The 17,954-nt window shown below is 50.7% G+C and overlaps 1 protein-coding gene across 4 annotated transcripts in view; it reads right to left on the bottom strand.

Annotated features, from left to right (window-relative positions):
- Positions 1-17,954, bottom strand: part of GART (phosphoribosylglycinamide formyltransferase, phosphoribosylglycinamide synthetase, phosphoribosylaminoimidazole synthetase) — a 133,615-nt gene that overhangs the window by 82,072 nt on the left and 33,589 nt on the right. For all 4 annotated transcript variants that reach the window (XM_075335010.1, XM_075335013.1, XM_075335012.1 and 1 more), the window contains 6 exons: positions 12,461-12,635; positions 9,939-10,050; positions 8,345-8,413; positions 7,189-7,314; positions 6,700-6,787; positions 415-500 (listed from right to left, as the gene is read on the bottom strand). In XM_075335010.1, coding sequence (XP_075191125.1) covers positions 415-500; positions 6,700-6,787; positions 7,189-7,314; positions 8,345-8,413; positions 9,939-10,050; positions 12,461-12,635 — 656 coding nt within the window. The remainder of the gene's footprint in view (positions 1-414; positions 501-6,699; positions 6,788-7,188; positions 7,315-8,344; positions 8,414-9,938; positions 10,051-12,460; positions 12,636-17,954) is intronic.

Raw genomic sequence — 17,954 nt, 5'->3', positions numbered from 1 at the left:
ATTTAGAGACGCTGCAGAACACAGGCACAACAATGTCTTGGGCATCCATCCCACCCCATAACTGTATCTAATAGAGAGGGTCGACCACTTTCTATCCTGATGAGCTATCCGCTAGGGAGGACACCATAAGACCGCCGAAGGTCCTACACTTGGGCATCACACTAAGGTATGACCGTTCTCTGACCGAAATTAGGCGCATGCATCATAGTAAGTCAGAACGTCTACATGCATTTTCAGTAATAAGGCGGGTCAGCAATCTCCAACACACCCGCTGTTAAATTATGACCCCCAGCATGCCTGAACCACCGTGGCTTTTGTCAATATGTTGGAAGTAGTAGTTTCAGAAGGTATACAGAAAGCCAAGGTGATCGAATGCAAACAGATGCAACCCCGTCAATCACCTCTGACACTCACTTGACATTCTGGGTCCCCAAATCTGCAGTTAAACTCCAGCACCTTAGGACCGTCCTTTGTAAGCATCAATCCAGCATAGAGAACGCCTGAAATATAAAGCAGGGTATTAATATAGGGAAAAAATGTAATACAGCTGTGGAAAAAAAAAAAAAAAAAAAAATAAAAAAAAAAGCAAATAGGGTCTTACCCGGTATGGGAATTTGATCTGGTGCTAAAAACGCACTCACCTGATCAGGTTGTGCAAGTCACAACCCCTTTCTGCACATGTATAGGTGGTGGTCAGCAGCGGCCCCGAAGTGTGGGGAGTAAAGACGGAGAAAGGAATACGGGTATAAGCCGCGCTATAACTACAAGATCCAGAAGATTTGATTAAATCCCTTTTTTATTTTCACAGGTCAACACGTTTCAGAGATATATCCATCTCCTTCAGGATTCCTTTTGTCCTGATGAAGGAGATGGATATATCTCTGAAACACATTGACCTGTGAAAATAAAAAAAGGATTTAATCAAATCTTCTGGATCTTGTGATTATAGCGCAGCTTATACCCATATTCCTTTCTCAGTCTATTTTACTAAAAGGGAAAAGAAGGGAATTTTGTTTACTTACCGTAAATTCCTTTTCTTCTAGCTCCAATTGGGAGACCCAGACAATTGGGTGTATAGCTATGCCTCCGGAGGCCACACAAAGTATTACACTAAAAGTGTAAAGCCCCTCCCCTTCAGCCTATACACCCCCCGTACTGCTACGGGCTCATCAGTTTTGGTGCAAAAGCCAGAAGGAGGAAAAAATTATAAACTGGTTTAAAGTAAATTCAATCCGAAGGAATATCGGAGAACTGAAACCATTTAACATGAACAACATGTGTATACAAAAAACAGGGGCGGGTGCTGGGTCTCCCAATTGGAGCTAGAAGAAAAGGAATTTACGGTAAGTAAACAAAATTCCCTTCTTCTTTGTCGCTCCTAATTGGGAGACCCAGACAATTGGGACGTCCAAAAGCAGTCCCTGGGTGGGTAAATAATACCTCATAATAGAGCCGTAACGGCTCCGTCCTACAGGTGGGCAACTGCCGCCTGAAGGACTCGCCTACCTAGGCTGGCATCTGCCGAAGCATAGGTATGCATCTGATAGTGTTTCGTGAAAGTGTGCAGGCTCGACCAGGTAGCTGCCTGACACATCTGCTGAGCCATAGCCTGTGTCGCAAGGCCCAGGACGCTCCCACGGCCCTGGTAGAATGGGCCTTCAGTCCTGAGGGAACCGGAAGCCCCGAGGAACGGTAAGCTTCGAGAATTGGTTCCTTGATCCACCGAGCCAGGGTTGATTTGGAAGCTTGTGTCCCTTTACGCTGGCCAGCGACAAGGACAAAGAGAGCATCGGAGCGGCGCAGGGGCGCCGTACGAGAAATGTAGAGTCTGAGTGCTCTCACCAGATCTAACAAGTGCAAATCCTTTTCACATTGGTGAACTGGATGAGGACAACACGAGGGTAAGGAGATGTCCTGATTGAGATGAAAAGTGGGCAAGGCAAATGGCCAGGGAGAAAACGCCTGAGCAGAGCACCACGACAGGAATATTTTCCACGTCCTGTGGTAGATCTTGGCGGACGTTGGTTTCCTAGCCTGTCTCATAGTGGCAATGACCTCTTGAGATAACCCTGAAGACGCTAGGATCCAGGACTCAATGGCCACACAGTCAGGTTGAGGGCCGCAGAATTCAGATGGAAAAACGGCCCTTGAGACAGCAAATCTGGTCGGTCTGGCAGTGCCCACGGTTGGCCGACCGTGAGATGCCACAGATCCGGGTACCACGACCTCCTCGGCCAGTCTGGAGCGACGAGGATGGCGCGGCGGCAGTCGGCCCTTATCTTGCGTAACAGTCTGGGCAACAGAGCCAGAGGAGGAAACACATAAGGAAGCTGAAACTGCGACCAATCCTGAACTAAGGTGTCTGCCGCCAGAGCTCTGTGATCTTGAGATCGAGCCATGAATGTTGGGACCTTGTTGTTGTGCCGTGACGCCATTAGGTCGACGTCCGGCATCCCCCAGCGGCAACAGATCTCCTGAAACACGTCCGGGTGAAGGGACCATTCCCCTGCGTCCATGCCCTGGCGACTGAGAAAGTCTGCTTCCCAGTTTTCTACGCCCGGGATGTGAACTGCGGATATGGTGGATGCTGTGGCTTCCACCCACAGCAGAATCCGCCGGACTTCCTGGAAGGCTTGCCGACTGCGTGTCCCACCTTGGTGGTTGATGTAAGCCACCGCTGTGGAGTTGTCCGACTGAATTCGGATCTGCTTGCCTTCCAGCCACTGCTGGAACGCTTTTAGGGCAAGATACACTGCCCTCATCTCCAGAACATTGATCTGAAGTGAGGACTCTTGCCGAGTCCACGTACCCTGAGCCCTGTGGTGGAGAAAAACTGCTCCCCACCCTGACAGACTCGCGTCCGTCGTGACCACCGCCCAGGATGGGGGTAGGAAGGATTTCCCTTTCGATAATGAGGTGGGAAGAAGCCACCACCGAAGGGAAGCTTTGGTTGCTTGAGAGAGGGAGACGTTCCTGTCTAGGGACGTCGGCCTCCTGTCCCACTTGCGTAGGATGTCCCATTGAAGAGGACGCAGGTGAAACTGCGCGAAAGGGACTGCTTCCATTGCTGCCACCATCTTCCCCAGGAAGTGCATGAGGTGCCTCAAGGGGTGTGACCGACCTTGAAGGAGAGATTGTACCCCTGTGTGTAGTGAACGCTGTTTGTCCAGCGGAAGCTTCACTATCGCTGGAAGAGTATGAAACTCCATGCCAAGATATGTCAGTGATTGGACCGGTGTCAGATTTGACTTTGGAAAATTGATGATCCACCCGAAACTCTGGAGAATCTCCAGAGTAACGTTGAGGCTGTGTTGGCATGCCTCTTGAGAGGGTGCCTTGACCAGCAGATCGTCTAAGTAAGGTATCACTGAGTGACCCTGAGAGTGGAGGACCGCAACTACTGTAGCCATGACCTTGGTGAAAACCCTTGGGGCTGTCGCCAGGCCGAACGGCAGTGCCGCGAACTGAAGGTGTTCGTCTCCTATGGCGAAGCGCAAGAAGCGCTGATGCTCTGGAGCAATTGGTACGTGGAGATAAGCATCCTTGATATCGATCGATGCTAGGAAATCTCCTTGGGACATTGAGGCGATGACGGAGCGGAGGGATTCCATCCGGAACCGCCTGGTCCTTACGGGTTTGTTGAGCAGTTTTAGGTCCAAAACAGGACGGAAGGACCCGTCCTTCTTTGGAACCAAAAACAGGTTGGAGTAGAAACCGTGACTGTTGCTGAAGAGGAACCGGGACCACCACTCCTTCTGCCTTCAGAATGCCCACCGCCTGCAGAAGAGCCTCGGCTCGCTCGGGAGGCGGAGATGTTCTGAAGAATCGAGTCGGAGGACGAGAGCTGAACTCTATCCTGTAACCGTGAGACAAAATGTCTCTCACCCAACGGTCTTTTACTTGTGGCAGCCAGGTGTCGCAAAAGCGGGAGAGCCTGCCACCGACCGAGGATGCGGTGTGAGGAGGCCATAAGTCATGAGGAAGCCGCCTTGGTAGCGGCACCTCCGGCGGTCTTTTTAGGGCGTGATTTAGACCGCCATGCGTCGGCGTTCCTCTGATCCTTCTGAGGCCTTTTGGACGAGGAGAATTGTGACCTGCCCGCACCCCGAAAGGACCGAAACCTCGACTGTCCCCTCCTCTGTTGGGGTGTTTTTAGTTTGGCTTGGGGTAAGGATGTTTCCTTTCCCTTGGATTGTTTGATGATTTCATCCAATCTCTCACCAAACAAACGGTCGCCAGAAAATGGCAATCCAGTTAAGCAGTTTTTGGAAGCCGAATCTGCCTTCCATTCCCGCAGCCACAAGGCCCTGCGTATTACCACCGAATTGGCGGCTGCAACCGCCGTACGGGTCGCAGAGTCCAGGACAGCATTAATAGCGTAGGACGCAAATGCCGACGTTTGAGAGGTTATGGACGCCACCTGCGGCGCAGACGTACGTGAGTGCGTCAATTTGCGCCTGACCAGCTGAGATAGCTTGGAGTGCCCATACGGCTGCGAATGCTGGAGCAAAAGACGCGCCGATAGCTTCATAGATGGATTTCAACCAGAGCTCCATCTGTCTGTCAGTGGCATCCTTGAGTGAAGCTCCATCTTCCACTGCAACTATGGATCTAGCCGCCAGTCTGGAGATTGGAGGATCCACCTTGGGACACTGAGTCCAGCCCTTGACCACGTCAGGGGGAAAAGGGTAACGTGTATCCTTAAGGCGCTTGGAAAAACGCTTATCTGGATAAGCTCGGTGTTTCTGGACTGCCTCTCTGAAGTCAGAGTGGTCCAGAAACATACTCTTTGTACGCTTGGGAAACCTGAAACGGAATTTCTCCTGCTGAGAAGCTGACTCCTCCACTGGAGGAGCTGAGGGAGAAATATTCAACATTTCATTGATGGACGCAATAAGATCATTCACTATGGCGTCCCCATCAGGAGTATCAAGGTTGAGAGCGGCTTCAGGATCAGAATCCTGATCAGCTACCTCCGCTTCATCATACAGAGAGTCCTCTCGCTGAGACCCTGAACATTTTGATGATGTCGAGGGAATTTCATAGCGAGCTCGCTTAGTCGGTCTGGGGCTGCGGTCCGTGTCAGAGACCTCACCCTGGGATCCATGAGACACCCCGGGAAGACATTGCTGTTCCAACTGAGGGGAACCAGGGGACAATGATTCCACAGTGCCCCTGGCTTGAGATGCCGGCCTGGACTGCAAGGCTTCTAATATCTTAGCCATAGTCTCAGAAAGTCTTTCAGTAAAAACTGCAAACTCCGTCCCTGTCACCTGGACAGTGTTAACAGGTGGTTCTCCCTGGGCCACCCCTAGCAGAGGCTCTGGCTGAGAAAGTGCCACAGGGGCCGAGCATTGCACACAATGAGGGTCAGTGGAACCTGCCTGCAGTATAGCCGTACATGCTGCACAGGCAGCATAGTAAGTCTGTGCCATGGCACCCTTGCTATTTGTGGACGACATGCTGTTGTCTCCTCTGAGCAATACAGGAGGGTAAATAGCCACAAATCAACAGTGCACCCTACAGTGTAAAGTATAGACTATAATCATATAAACTATAAATACACTTCTGCACTAGTGGGGCCAGCACCACAGGTGCTGCTTACCGCCTGCGCAAAACGTTTGTGTGGGCACCAGAATTCCTGCCTGGGTCTCTTTGAGCTTGTCTCTCCTCTCCAGCGTTAGCAGAGCTGAGAGGAATGGCTGCTAGCGTCCTGGGGAGAGGAGGGAGCCGTGGGCGTGACCCAGAAAAGTGCGGGAACTGGTGCCCCACTGTGCAGAGTGAGGGGGGTGGAGTATGCAAAGCATGCTCCAGCCCTCAGTGCTGCCGACCTGTACAGCGTCCCGCCCTTCCCCTGACTGGCAGGGCTGGGGGCGGGAAAAGAATGAGACTAGGCCGCAGAAGCCGGGGACTATAGTTATAAGCGCGGCCGCCGTATAAGCGCGGTCGGCGCGGAAGTCCCCGGCGCACTAACAGTCCCAGCCGCGCCGCAGGGATAACCATGGCAGCGGCGGTCAGCGCGGCAGTCCCCCTACACAAATACACTCAGCGACGCTGAAGTGTATAGTGGCACAAATGCAGCCAGCGCTGCTGTCCCCGGTGCACTAGCACACCCAGCAATGCTGGAGTGTTGCTGTGCGCGGTCCCCACGGGGACACAGAGTACCTCCAAGTAGCAGGGCCATGTCCCTGAACGATACTCGGCTCCTATCCAGCAGGGTCCTCAGGAGCTGTGGATGGAGCACGGTCTCCTGTGCCTGGAGACCGATGGGATCCCACTTCACCCAGAGCCCTAATTGAGGGATGGGGAAGGAAAGCAGCATGTGGGCTCCAGCCTCCGTACCCGCAATGGATACCTCAACCTTAACAACACCGCCGACAAGAGTGGGATGAGAAGGGAGCATGCTGGGGGCCCTGTTATGGGCCCTCTTTTCTTCCATCCGACATAGTCAGCAGCTGCTGCTGACTAAGCTGTGGAGCTATGCGTGGATGTCTGACGACCTTCGCACAAAGCATAAAAACTGATGAGCCCGTAGCAGTACGGGGGGTGTATAGGCTGAAGGGGAGGGGCTTTACACTTTTAGTGTAATACTTTGTGTGGCCTCCGGAGGCATAGCTATACACCCAATTGTCTGGGTCTCCCAATTAGGAGCGACAAAGAAATGACAGATCATTTAGTAAGAGGACATCTCTTACTCACCAACATACGGCGCGCCCTCTTCTCTGATCCCGTTGACTGTTCTTTGCAGGACAGAATCCTGAATCTCATCAAGCAAATCCTTAGAAATCTGAGAGGAGATTAAATTCAACAGGTATTGAATATGGACAGAAATACAGAACATTTAGCTTCTAGAACTAAAGAAAGTTATGCAGTTCCTCTGTTAATCCTCCTGGAAATATCTGACAACTGGCTGTTCATATCCTTTCTATAGGGGTGAGTGCCTACACGGTCCAGAACTGATTGGACAGTTGACGTTTGTGTAGAGGCACCCACATAAATAGGAACATCCAAATGTCAATTCATTCATACTTGTCCAGGAAGAACAACAGAGGGCCAACACAATTCACAATTCTAGGGAAAGTTGAGCCAGCATTCTTATTTTAAAAAGGAAAATTAATGACAAAGAGGCAGGAGAAATGAAAGCTCCTCTTTATAGAAAGACATACAAGGCTCTACTTTAGGCTATACCTGGGGGACAGGACAATAAGCCCCCATTCCTCCTGTGTTGGGGCCTTGGTCTCCATCCATTAGTCTCTTATGATCCTGGGCTGGTGGCATGGGGGCAACAGTGAGTCCATCCGAGAAACACAGGCACTGCAGAGAAGCACGAACGCAGCTCAGTTATTAGGTCATTACAGTCGATATGTAAAGCTTTTATTTTCTGAGAGATTGAACAGTATACATTTCACAGTCTGCAAATACCGTATTTTTCGGATTATAAGACGCACTTTTCCTCAAAAATTTGGGAGGAAAAGGAGGGGTGCATCTTAAAAGCCAGATGTAGCTTACCGAGGGGTGGTTGAGAGGGGTCGGCGGCGGGCGGCCCTGCTGGGCGAGGCTGTGTGCGGCGGGCGGCCCTGCTGGGCGAGGCTGTGTGCGGCCCTGCTGGGCGAGGCTGTGTGCGGCGGGCAAGCGGCCGGCCTTGCTCGGCGAGGCTGTGTGCGGCGGGCGGGCGGCCCTGCTAGCTATGGGTAATTTTGAAGATGGCTACGGTAAAGGGCTTTCAAATAATGGCGCCCAGAGACAGCGTGTGCGCAAACGGAGCTCAAGTTCTCATCCGCCATTTTTTTTGAAGATCTCATCGCCTACATCTTCAGAATGGTGGTGCCTCACCGCCTGTAGTGAGTACCAGCATCGTGCAGCGCCGCAGCCGTACTCCTGTACCGACCCTGCCTCCTGTGACCCCAGCTGCTGTCCCACCTCCCCGGTTAGACACCACCGGTTTATAAAAAAACGGACCCCACATCCCCCCCCCCTCTAAATTTGGTGTGCATCTTATAAAACGAAAAATACAGTACATCAATTCCTTTAATCCAAATTATAATGAATCATATAAAACGCATTTGTAAAACTCATGCTCCGACGTAGTGCATACACTGCAGAGAGTGTCGTTAAATTGGCAGAGCTGCCTACAGTGATTGGCTGCAGGGGTGATTCAAGTCAAGCTATTCCGGCAGCAGACAAAACACAGACTGAAGCAGTGGCGAGCAGCTGGCGCTGGAACAGAGAAGGACGACATGCCAGCAAGTGTTTGGAGACTACTTTTCTGAAAGCGGGAAAGGCCCTTTAATGCCTATAGATTTAGAATGGGAATGCACAATTCTTTGATCGATATTATACATACAGACACTTCTTCCCCCTCCAGCAGCTCCTCGACCACAACTATATCTCCAGCTTCTCCAAATGCCTTGTCCTATTGGGGGAAAAAGAAAAAAAAATAATAACTAAGATATCTAATATATAAAGCTCAGAGTGTGTGTGTGTGTGTGTGTGTGTGTGTGTGTGTGTGTGTGTGTGTGTGTGTGTGTGTGTGTGTGTGTGTGTGTGTGTGTGTGTGTGTGTGTGTGTGTGTGTGTGTCCGCTAAAGGAATCTGCACCGTCACATTCACAAACACGATATTTTGCACAGACGCCCCATGTGACTCAGGGAACGTCATAGACTATGTTTGAGCGGGAAAATTTAACCCCGTGTTTTCCAGTTACTCTACAAAAATCCTGCAGCCATTAAACCGAATGGAGCTGCATTCTATAAATAGCAACTGTCAGTGGTTACTCTAGGAACAAAATAAACTGTAAGGGGTACTTCTCACACAGCGGGATCGCTGCTGAGTCACGTTTTTTGTGACCTCATTAGCGATCTCGCTGTGTGTGACACTGAGCAGCGATCTGGCCCGTGCTGTAAGATCGCTGCTCGTTACACACAGCCCTGGTTAGTTTTTTTTATTGTTGCTCTCCCGCTAATAAGCACACATCACTGTGTGTGACAGCGAGAGAGCAACAATCCTGAATGTGCAGGGAGCAGGAGCCGGCATCTGACAGCCTGCGGTAAGCTGTAACTAAGGTAAACATCGGGTAACCAAGGTGGTTACCCGATATTTACCTTCGTTACCAGCCTCCGCAGCTCTCACGCTGCCAGTGCCGGCTCCTGCTCCCTGCACACGCTAAGCTAAGTGGTGTGAGCTGGTAACTAAGGTAAACATCGGGTAACCATACCCAATGTTTACCTTAGTTACCAGTGTCCGAAGCTTCCAGACGCCGGCTCCGTGCAAGCGCAGCGTCGCTTGCACGTCGCTGCTGGCTGGGGGCCGGTCACTGGTCGCTGGTGAGATCTGCCTGTTTGATAGCTCACCAGCGACCATGTAGCAGCGATCCTGACCAGGTCAGATCGCTGCTGCATCGCTAAAGTGTGAAGGTACCCTTAGTATAACAAGCTTATGTGTGAGGTAAAAAGATGTCGGTGGTGAGACGGATTAAGAGAGACAAAGACAAATGCCGAAACAGACAGCCCTAGAAACACAGACAGCCGGGCAAAAAGACAGACAGAGACAGATACAGAGATTGAGACAGACTGATGCAAATACAGACAGAGATAGAAACAGAGACAAGGAAAGAGAAACAGCGACACACACAGACAGCGACACACAGACAGAGACTGGGAGAGAGCGAGAGACAGTTACTATCCCGGGCAACGCCCGGGTACTACAGCTAGTATATTATAAAAAACACACACACACACACACACACACACACACACACACACAGTAAAAAGCCATATTAGTTACTCAAAATGCACTATCCATGGACGGGTGCAATATAATGGACAAGAGGGGGGGACTAAAACAAACAAAAACACAAGTGACTTTTATAAAGTTAAATGAGTGCATAAATATTAAAATATAAGCTCAGAATAAGGGACTACATCCAGGACCATAACAAACCTGCATGATTTCATTCACAGCTTTACAGGCCTCCTCCTTGTTGCTGGCTACAATCACTCCCTTCCCGGCAGCCAGGCCGCTCGCTTTTACTACAAGGGCACGGAAATCAGCACTAAAATATTAAAAGGAAAACAAAAAGAAATAAAAAAAGACAAAATTCTATGTTAAAGTACAGGCGCCCAGTGCATAGTGGCATAGCCAAAACATTTCAGTGCACCCTCTCATCTATCTCATCCCTTCTACAATAAAATCATTTAAAGAAAGGAGGAAGGGGTGGAGAAAGATGGAAAACAAGCATATGGGAGGGTGCACTTAAATGATTGGTCCATGCATCTCTACCATGGTTACAAATAGAGAGGAGTACGAGACCTTCAAAGAGTAGTGTGGTCTAATGATGGAACAGAAAAGTCTCAGTAAAAATAGGACTGAGCTGCAATACCAGGCATAGCCATGGTCAGAGATGGCGCTATTTCCAAACTGATGTTCAAAAAAAGTTTGTGGAGAACCGACTGTCAAACACAGAAAAGAAACTTATTATCTTTGTATACACAGTGCTGAAACAAATTAGGAAACACTGACAGTGCCTCCTTCTCCGGACCCAGTGAACATGCGATTGCTGGGTATAGGGAGGGAGCAGGAGCTGCTGGGTCCTAAGAGACCCAGTCAACCCTGAAAATTCCCCTGTAACTGGGCAAATATATTAGGAAAAAGCAGGAATAAAAAAGGAATGTATCTATGTTAAAAGCTATGATAGGGGGCATGTTAAGACCTTATGGGGGCACAATGTTTATTTTTCAATTAAAAATAGTGATTATGAAATCAAGTATTTCTAATACAAAACGAAAATCGCAGCTTATTTAGTTTTTATGTAATTCTTATTTTACTGGAGGCACTGGGGACTGCCATGCTGGATTTGCTGTGTGTAACGACAGTAACTCCTTCCTTTATGGCAGCCCCTGTGCATAGACTCTGATAGTCGCGCTCCGACCCCATGAAGTACGTTACAGTGGGCGTCTGCTGTGACCTGGACGCGCCCCCTGGGCTGTCCAGGACACAGCAGAGGGAGGAGTTCAGCGCCATTATTGTGGAGCTCACAGTGTGTGCTGTTTGCTCCACTTTACCCCTGTCACCTGCCGGGATGTGTGAGTACGGGCCGCCTCCCCTCCCCTCGTTACTGTCTCCGATGACATCCCATCCCTCCGTTCTCCCCAGCCCCTGCTCTGCCCCAGGTACTGCCGCTGCCCCTCCCCCCCACCGCTACCGTCTCCAATGACACTCCCCTCCCTACGTTCTCCCAAGTCCCCGCTCTGCCCGCCGCTGGTGTGTGTGTGTGGGTGTGTGTGGCACAAGGTCCCCATCAGGGGTGATTGTGTGTGTGTGTGTGTGTGTGTGTGTGTGGCACAAGGTCCCCATCAGGGGTGATTGTGTGTGTGGCACAAGGTCCCCATCAGGGGTGATTGTGTGTGTGGCACAAGGTCCCCATCAGGGGTGAGTGTGTGTGTGTGTGTGGCACAAGGTCCCCATCAGGGGTGAGTGTGTGTGTGTGTGTGGCACAAGGTCCCCATCAGGTGTGTGTGTGTGTGTGTGTGTGTGTGTGTGTGTGTGTGTGTGTGTGTGTGTGTGTGTACCCCACTGCATGTGAGTACCTGTGTGTGTACCGGTGATACTGTCTGCAGGGTTGTGTATCTAATCCTATGTGATACTGTCTGCTGAGCTGTGTATCTAATCCTCCCCTGTGTGATACTGTGTGCTGAGCTGTGTATCTAATCCTATCCTGTGTGATGTCTGCAAAGCTGTGTATCTAATCCTCTGCTGTGTGATACTGTCTGCTGAGCTGTGTATCTAATCCTATCATGTAATACTGTCTGCAGGGCTGTGTATCTAATCCTATCCTGTGTGATACTGTCTGCAGGGCTGTGTATCTAATCCTATCCTGTGTGATACTGTCTGCAGGGCTGTGTATCTAATCCTATCCTGTGTGATACTGTCTGCTGAGCTGTGTATCTAATCCTATCCTGTGTGATGTCTGCAAAGCTGTGTATCTAATCCTCTGCTGTGTGATACTGTCTGCTGAGCTGTGTATCTAATTCTCTCCTGTGTGATAGTCCTGCTGTCCTTGGTGACACTTTAGACATTTCTGGTCACCAGGAAAATGGCTGTGCACTGTGTCCTTTCAGGTCATTCTCTGTTATCTGTTGTAAACACTCAGATTAGGAGGGGGAGGCGTGCCATCACACACAGGAGAGCAGACTCCGCCCACTTTACGGCAGGCTGTAATTGAGCTTTTTATACAGTGGAATTTCTGTAGAATTTCAGAAGCTGCTCCCCCTAGTGTTTAACAGTGGAAAATATCAAATTTTTTTTTTATATTTTGCAAAATTTTAAAAAAAATAATATTTAAAAACATTTAAACATTATTACTTAACATTTTTTCAGTTATATATTTTTTTTTTTTTTGGACGATACCTTCCCTTTAAGGGGCGGAAGGGGGGGGGAGGAGTAGAGTTTCTGGTTTGGGCTACCTGGTAATAAAGTCACAGGCCTCCTTTGGATCAGTGAAGGATTTGTACTTGGCTGTTGGGATGCCATGGCGGACCATGAAATCCTTAGAAAAGCTTTTACTGGCTTCCAGTTGTGCGGCCTTTGCTGTGGGCCCAAAACATCTCACTCCGGCCGCAGTCAGATCATCAACAAGACCTGGAATAAAAGAGGAGAGCGCTCAATACTGGGTCTAATGCCCACATGCGCCAATCACAGCACGGCTTACATTGTATCAGAGCAGTTTTCAAATTCAAAGCAGAGCTCTAATTGGTTGCTATGGGCAACAAAGCCTTTAATATAGATCATTTGTATGAGTGAGGCCTAGTATTGATGGAGAAATAAAAGGAAACAAACTAAAATTGACACAGTATACATAACTCTTTAGCGACATGGTCACCCAAACATTTGGTTGAGGCAGACTTTTTTTTCCACAGATAATACAAAATTCATAGCCATATTGGTTGTGGCCTTTGAACCCGTGAGAGTTGAACACAATTGCCAAAAAGCCAAATGGGGTCCATCTTATAATGCCAGTGTCCCTCTAACAAATCATATAGGGTATATGTCCCTCATCCTAAAATTAGCCCCCTTAATCTGGATATGGCCCCCTTATATTGACTATAGCCCCCTTGTGATGGCACACGTTCCCCTGTGCTGCCTATGGCCCCCTATGGATTGCATACATTCCCCTGTGCTGCCTATGGCCCCCTATGGATTGCATACATTCCCCTGTGCTGCCTATGGTCCCCTATGGATTGCACATGTTCCCCTGTGTTAGATATCGCCCTCATAATGCTGCCCATGGCCCCTATAGGTCGCACAATTCCCCGTGTTAGATATCGCCCCCAGGCTGCTGCCCATAGTAAAATAAAACCCTCTTTCCTTACCTCCTTCAGCGCTGATCTCCCTCATGTATCCCTCCATGCTTCTGTTCCTTACTTCCTGGTTCTCAGTGCGGTCATGTGATCGGCACAGCAGACTGAGATCTCTGCGTGCCTGATCACAGTGAAAGCAGGGACACGGGGAGAAACGCTGGAGGGGGTAAGTAAAGCTTTTTTTATTTTAGAATGAGCAGCAGCCTGGGGGCCAAATCTAACACAGGGGGGGCATGTGCCATCACAGCCCATCACTGCGTGCGATTTCAGCACCATTGGAGATGGACAGCGGCTGTGCATATTATATGAGCGGGAGATCAAAGGCTGCAGCATGCAGCGTTCCCCTGCCCCCAGCACAGCGCCCCCACCTTCCCTGGACCCTGCAGTGTACATATATATACACCCCCCGTATATTCGGCTAATAAGACGCATCCCCTACTTTCCCCCATATCTATATATATATAGTTTGGTTAACTCCCTTCTAACAGAACACCATTTCTACAGTTTGCGTTTTCAACTCTTTATAACTTAGTAGTGGTTCGAGAATGTGCGCACGTTGAGTATTTGGATGAGATGCAGGAAAAACAGCGCAAAAACAAGAGTTTTTGCCACATTTAACTGAATTTGAATGGGGAAAATGCAGGCAAAAAAAATAAAAAGTAAATAAAAAAAGAGAATTTTGTTTACTTACCGTAAATTCTTTTTCTTATAGTTCCGACATGGGAGACCCAGACCATGGGTGTATAGCTTCTGCCTCCGGAGGACACACAAAGTACTACACTAAAAAGTGTAGCTCCTCCCTCCGAGCATATACACCCCCTGGATAACCAAATCTAGCCAGTTTAGTGCAAAAGCTGAAGGAGGACATCCACCCACAAGTAGAGATAGAGCAAAACCCGGAATAACCGGAACCTCTGTCTACAACAACAGCCGGTGAAAAACACACAGAACAAGAAAACTGCCAACAGGCAACAGGGAGGGTGCTGGGTCTCCCATGTCGGAACTATAAGAAAAAGAATTTACGGTAAGTAAACAAAATTCTCTTTTTCTTCATCGTTCCTTATGGGAGACACAGACCATGGGACGTCTCAAAGCAGTCCATGGGTGGGAAATAAACAGAAACTGAGAAGTAGGCAAAATCTAACTTCACAAATGGGCGACAGCCGCCCGAAGGATGCATCTGCCCAAGCTCGCATCTGCCGAAGCATGAGCATGCACTTGGTAGTGCTTCGAAAAGGTGTGCAGACTAGACCAAGTGGCAGCCTGACAGACCTGCTGAGCCGTAGCCTGGTGCCTGAAAGCCCAAGAGGCACCGACAGCTCTGGTCGAGTGCGCCTTGATCCCCGGCGGGGGAGGCACCTGAGTACACTGGTAGGCATCGGATATGGTCGACCTAATCCAACGAGCTAGGGTCGGTTTAGAAGCCGAGAGACCCTTGCGCTGACCTGTGGTCAGCACAAAAAGAGGTGCACCGCCTAAGAGCAGCAGGGCGTGACACATAGATCCGGAGCGCCCGCACCAGATCTAAAGTATGCAACGCTTTCTCAAAGCGATGCACAGGAGCCGGACAAAAGGAAGGCAATGAAATGTCCTGGTTAAGGTGGAAAGGAGACACCACCTTAGGGAGAAAGTCCGGAGTCGGACGGAGAACCACCTTGTCTTGGTGAAAAAACAAAAAAGGTGACTCCGAAGAGAGCGCAGCCAAATCAGAGACTCTCCTGAGAGAAGTTATGGCCACCAGAAAGACCACTTTCTGTGAAAGTCGAAACAAAGAAACCTCCCTAAGAGGCTCAAAAGGGGGTTTCTGCAAGGCCGTGAGGACCAGATTAAGGTCCCAGGGATCCAGAGGCCGCCGGTAAGGCGGAATGATGTGAGATGCGCCCTGCATGAAGGTGCGCACCTGAGCCAGCCGGGCGATACACCGCTGGAACAACACTGACAGAGCCGAGACCTGTCCCATGAGGGAATTGAGGGATAGTCCTAGTTGCAGACCAGACTGTAGGAAGGACAGAAGGGTCGGCAGGGAAAAAGGCCAAGGGGCATGGCCGGAAGAACGACACCAGGACAGGAAAATTCTCCAAGTCCTGTGGTAAATTTTGGCCGAGGAAGACTTCCGAGCCTGAGTCATAGTGGAGATGACTTCGGGAGGAATGCCGGAAGCCGTCAGGATCCAGGACTCAAGAGCCATGCCGTCAATCTGAGAGCTGCAGAATTCTGGCGGAAAAACGGACCTTGTGAGAGAAGGTCTGGGCGGTCCGGGAGATGCCACGGCACCTCTACGGACAGACGGAGCAGGTCTGGGTACCAAGCTCGCCTGGGCCAGTCAGGAGCAATCAGTATGACCCGACGGCCCTCCATTCTGATCTTGCGCAGGACTCTGGGCAAGAGAGCTAGAGGGGGAAACACGCAAGACAGACGGAACTGGGAACAATCCTGAACCAGCGCGTCCGCTGCAAAGGCCTGAGGATCGTGGGAGCGAGCCACGTAAACCGGGACCTTGTTGTTGTGCCGTGATGCCATTAGATCCACTTCCGGAGTGCCCCACTTGCGGCAGATCGACCGGAACACTGCCGGATGCAGAGCCCACTCGCCGCTGTCCACGGTTTGACGGCGGAGATAATCTGCCTCCCAGTTTTCCACGCCTGGGATGTGGACTGCGGATATGGTGGACTTGGAATCCTCCGTCCACTGAAGGATGCGTTGAACCTCCAACATTGCCAGGCGGCTGCGAGTCCCGCCCTGGTGATTGATGTAGGCAACTGCTGTCGCGTTGTCTGACTGGACTCGAATGTGCTTGCCCGCCGACAGGTGGTGAAAGGCTACCAGAGCTAGGAGCACAGCTCTGATTTCCAGCACATTGATCGAGAGGGCTGATTTGGACGGAGTGCAAGTGCCCTGTGCTCGGTGGTGGAGAAATACTGCTCCCCAGCCGGATAGACTTGCATCCGTGGTGAGAATCACCCAGGACGGGATCAGGAAGGAGCGTCCCTGAGACAGAGAGAGGGGTCGAAGCCACCACTGAAGAGAGCTCCTGGTCTGTGGCGACAGAGCCACGAACCTGTGCAAGGAAGAAGTCCGCTTGTCCCAACAGCGGAGAATGTCCAGCTGCAGAGGACGCAGATGGAACTGGGCAAAGGGAACCGCTTCCATTGACACCACCATCTGACCCAGCACCTGCATGAGGTGCCTGATGGAATGATGGCAGGGCCTCAACAGAGAGCGCACCGCCAGATGAAGGGACTGTTGTTTGACTAAGGGCAGCTTCACAAGTGCCGGCAGAGTCTCGAATTGCATCCCTAGGTACGTACGTTTTTGGGTCGGGGTCAGAGTGGACTTGGGCAGATTGACAAGCCACCCGAATTGAACAAGCGTGGCGAGAGTGAGCGAGACACTCCGCTGACAGTCTGCACTGGATGAAGCCTTGACAAGAAGGTCGTCCAGGTAAGGAATCATTGCCAACCCCTGGAGGTGCAGAACCGCAACCACTGCTGCCATGACCTTGGTAAATACTCGAGGGGCCGTGGCTAACCCGAAGGGGAGAGCCACGAATTGGAAATGTTCCTCTCCGATTGCAAAACGTAGCCAACGCTGGTGTGAAACTGCAATTGGCACATGCAGATAGGCATCTCTGATGTCGATGGATGCCAGGAAATCTCCTTGGGTCATTGAGGCAATGACTGATCGCAGAGACTCCATGCGAAAATGCCGCACCTGAACATGCTTGTTGAGAAGCTTGAGATCCAGGATGGGCCAGAAGGAACCGTCCTTTTTGGGGACTAGGAAGAGATTTGAGTAAAAACCTCTGAACCGTTCCCTGGCGGGAACCGGTACAATTACTCCGTTGGCCTGTAAGGATGCCACGGCCTGAGAGAAGGCGGCGGCCTTGGAGCAGGGGGGAGTTGACAGAAAGAATTTGTTTGGCGGGCTGGAAGAGATCTCTATCCTGTAGCCGTGGGAGATGATATCCCGCACCCACTGATCGGAGACGTGTTGAAACCACACGTCGCCAAAGTGGGAGAGCCTGCCACCGACCAAGGACGTTGCTGGCTCGGCCAGATAGTCAAGAGGAGGCTGCCTTGGTGGCAGCAGCTCCTGCGGACCCTTGTGGACGCGGCTTCTTGCGCCAGGAGGGCTTCTGGTCCTTGGCTGAGTTAGTGGACGAGGCCGAGGGCTTAGAGGACGACCAGTTAGAGGAACGAAAGGAACGAAACCTCGACTGGTTCCTGCCCTGGACAGGTTTCCTGGTTTTAGTCTGTGGCAAGGAAGTACTCTTCCCGCCAGTAGCCTCCTTAATTATTTCATCCAGTTGTTCACCGAACAGCCTGGACCCAGCGAATGGGAGCCCAGCAAGGTACTTCTTTGAGGAAGCATCTGCCTTCCACTGTCGAAGCCACAAGATCCTGCGGATAGCGTGGGAATTAGCGGAGGCCACCGCAGTGCGGTGAGAAGCCTCCAGCATGGCAGACATGGCGTAGGCTGAAAAGGCTGAAGCCTGGGAAGTTAAGGCAACCAATTCAGGCATAGAGTCCCTAGTGAGGGAATGCATCTCTTCTAGGGAAGCAGAGATGGCTTTGAGAGCCCACACTGCTGCAAAGGATGG

The sequence above is a fragment of the Anomaloglossus baeobatrachus genome, chromosome 2 (genome assembly GCF_048569485.1).
Source record: "Anomaloglossus baeobatrachus isolate aAnoBae1 chromosome 2, aAnoBae1.hap1, whole genome shotgun sequence".
In the NCBI taxonomy this organism is placed as follows: Eukaryota; Metazoa; Chordata; class Amphibia; order Anura; family Aromobatidae; genus Anomaloglossus; species Anomaloglossus baeobatrachus.
Note: the sequence above shows the minus strand (reverse complement) of the source record. Positions and strands in the feature narration are given on the sequence as shown.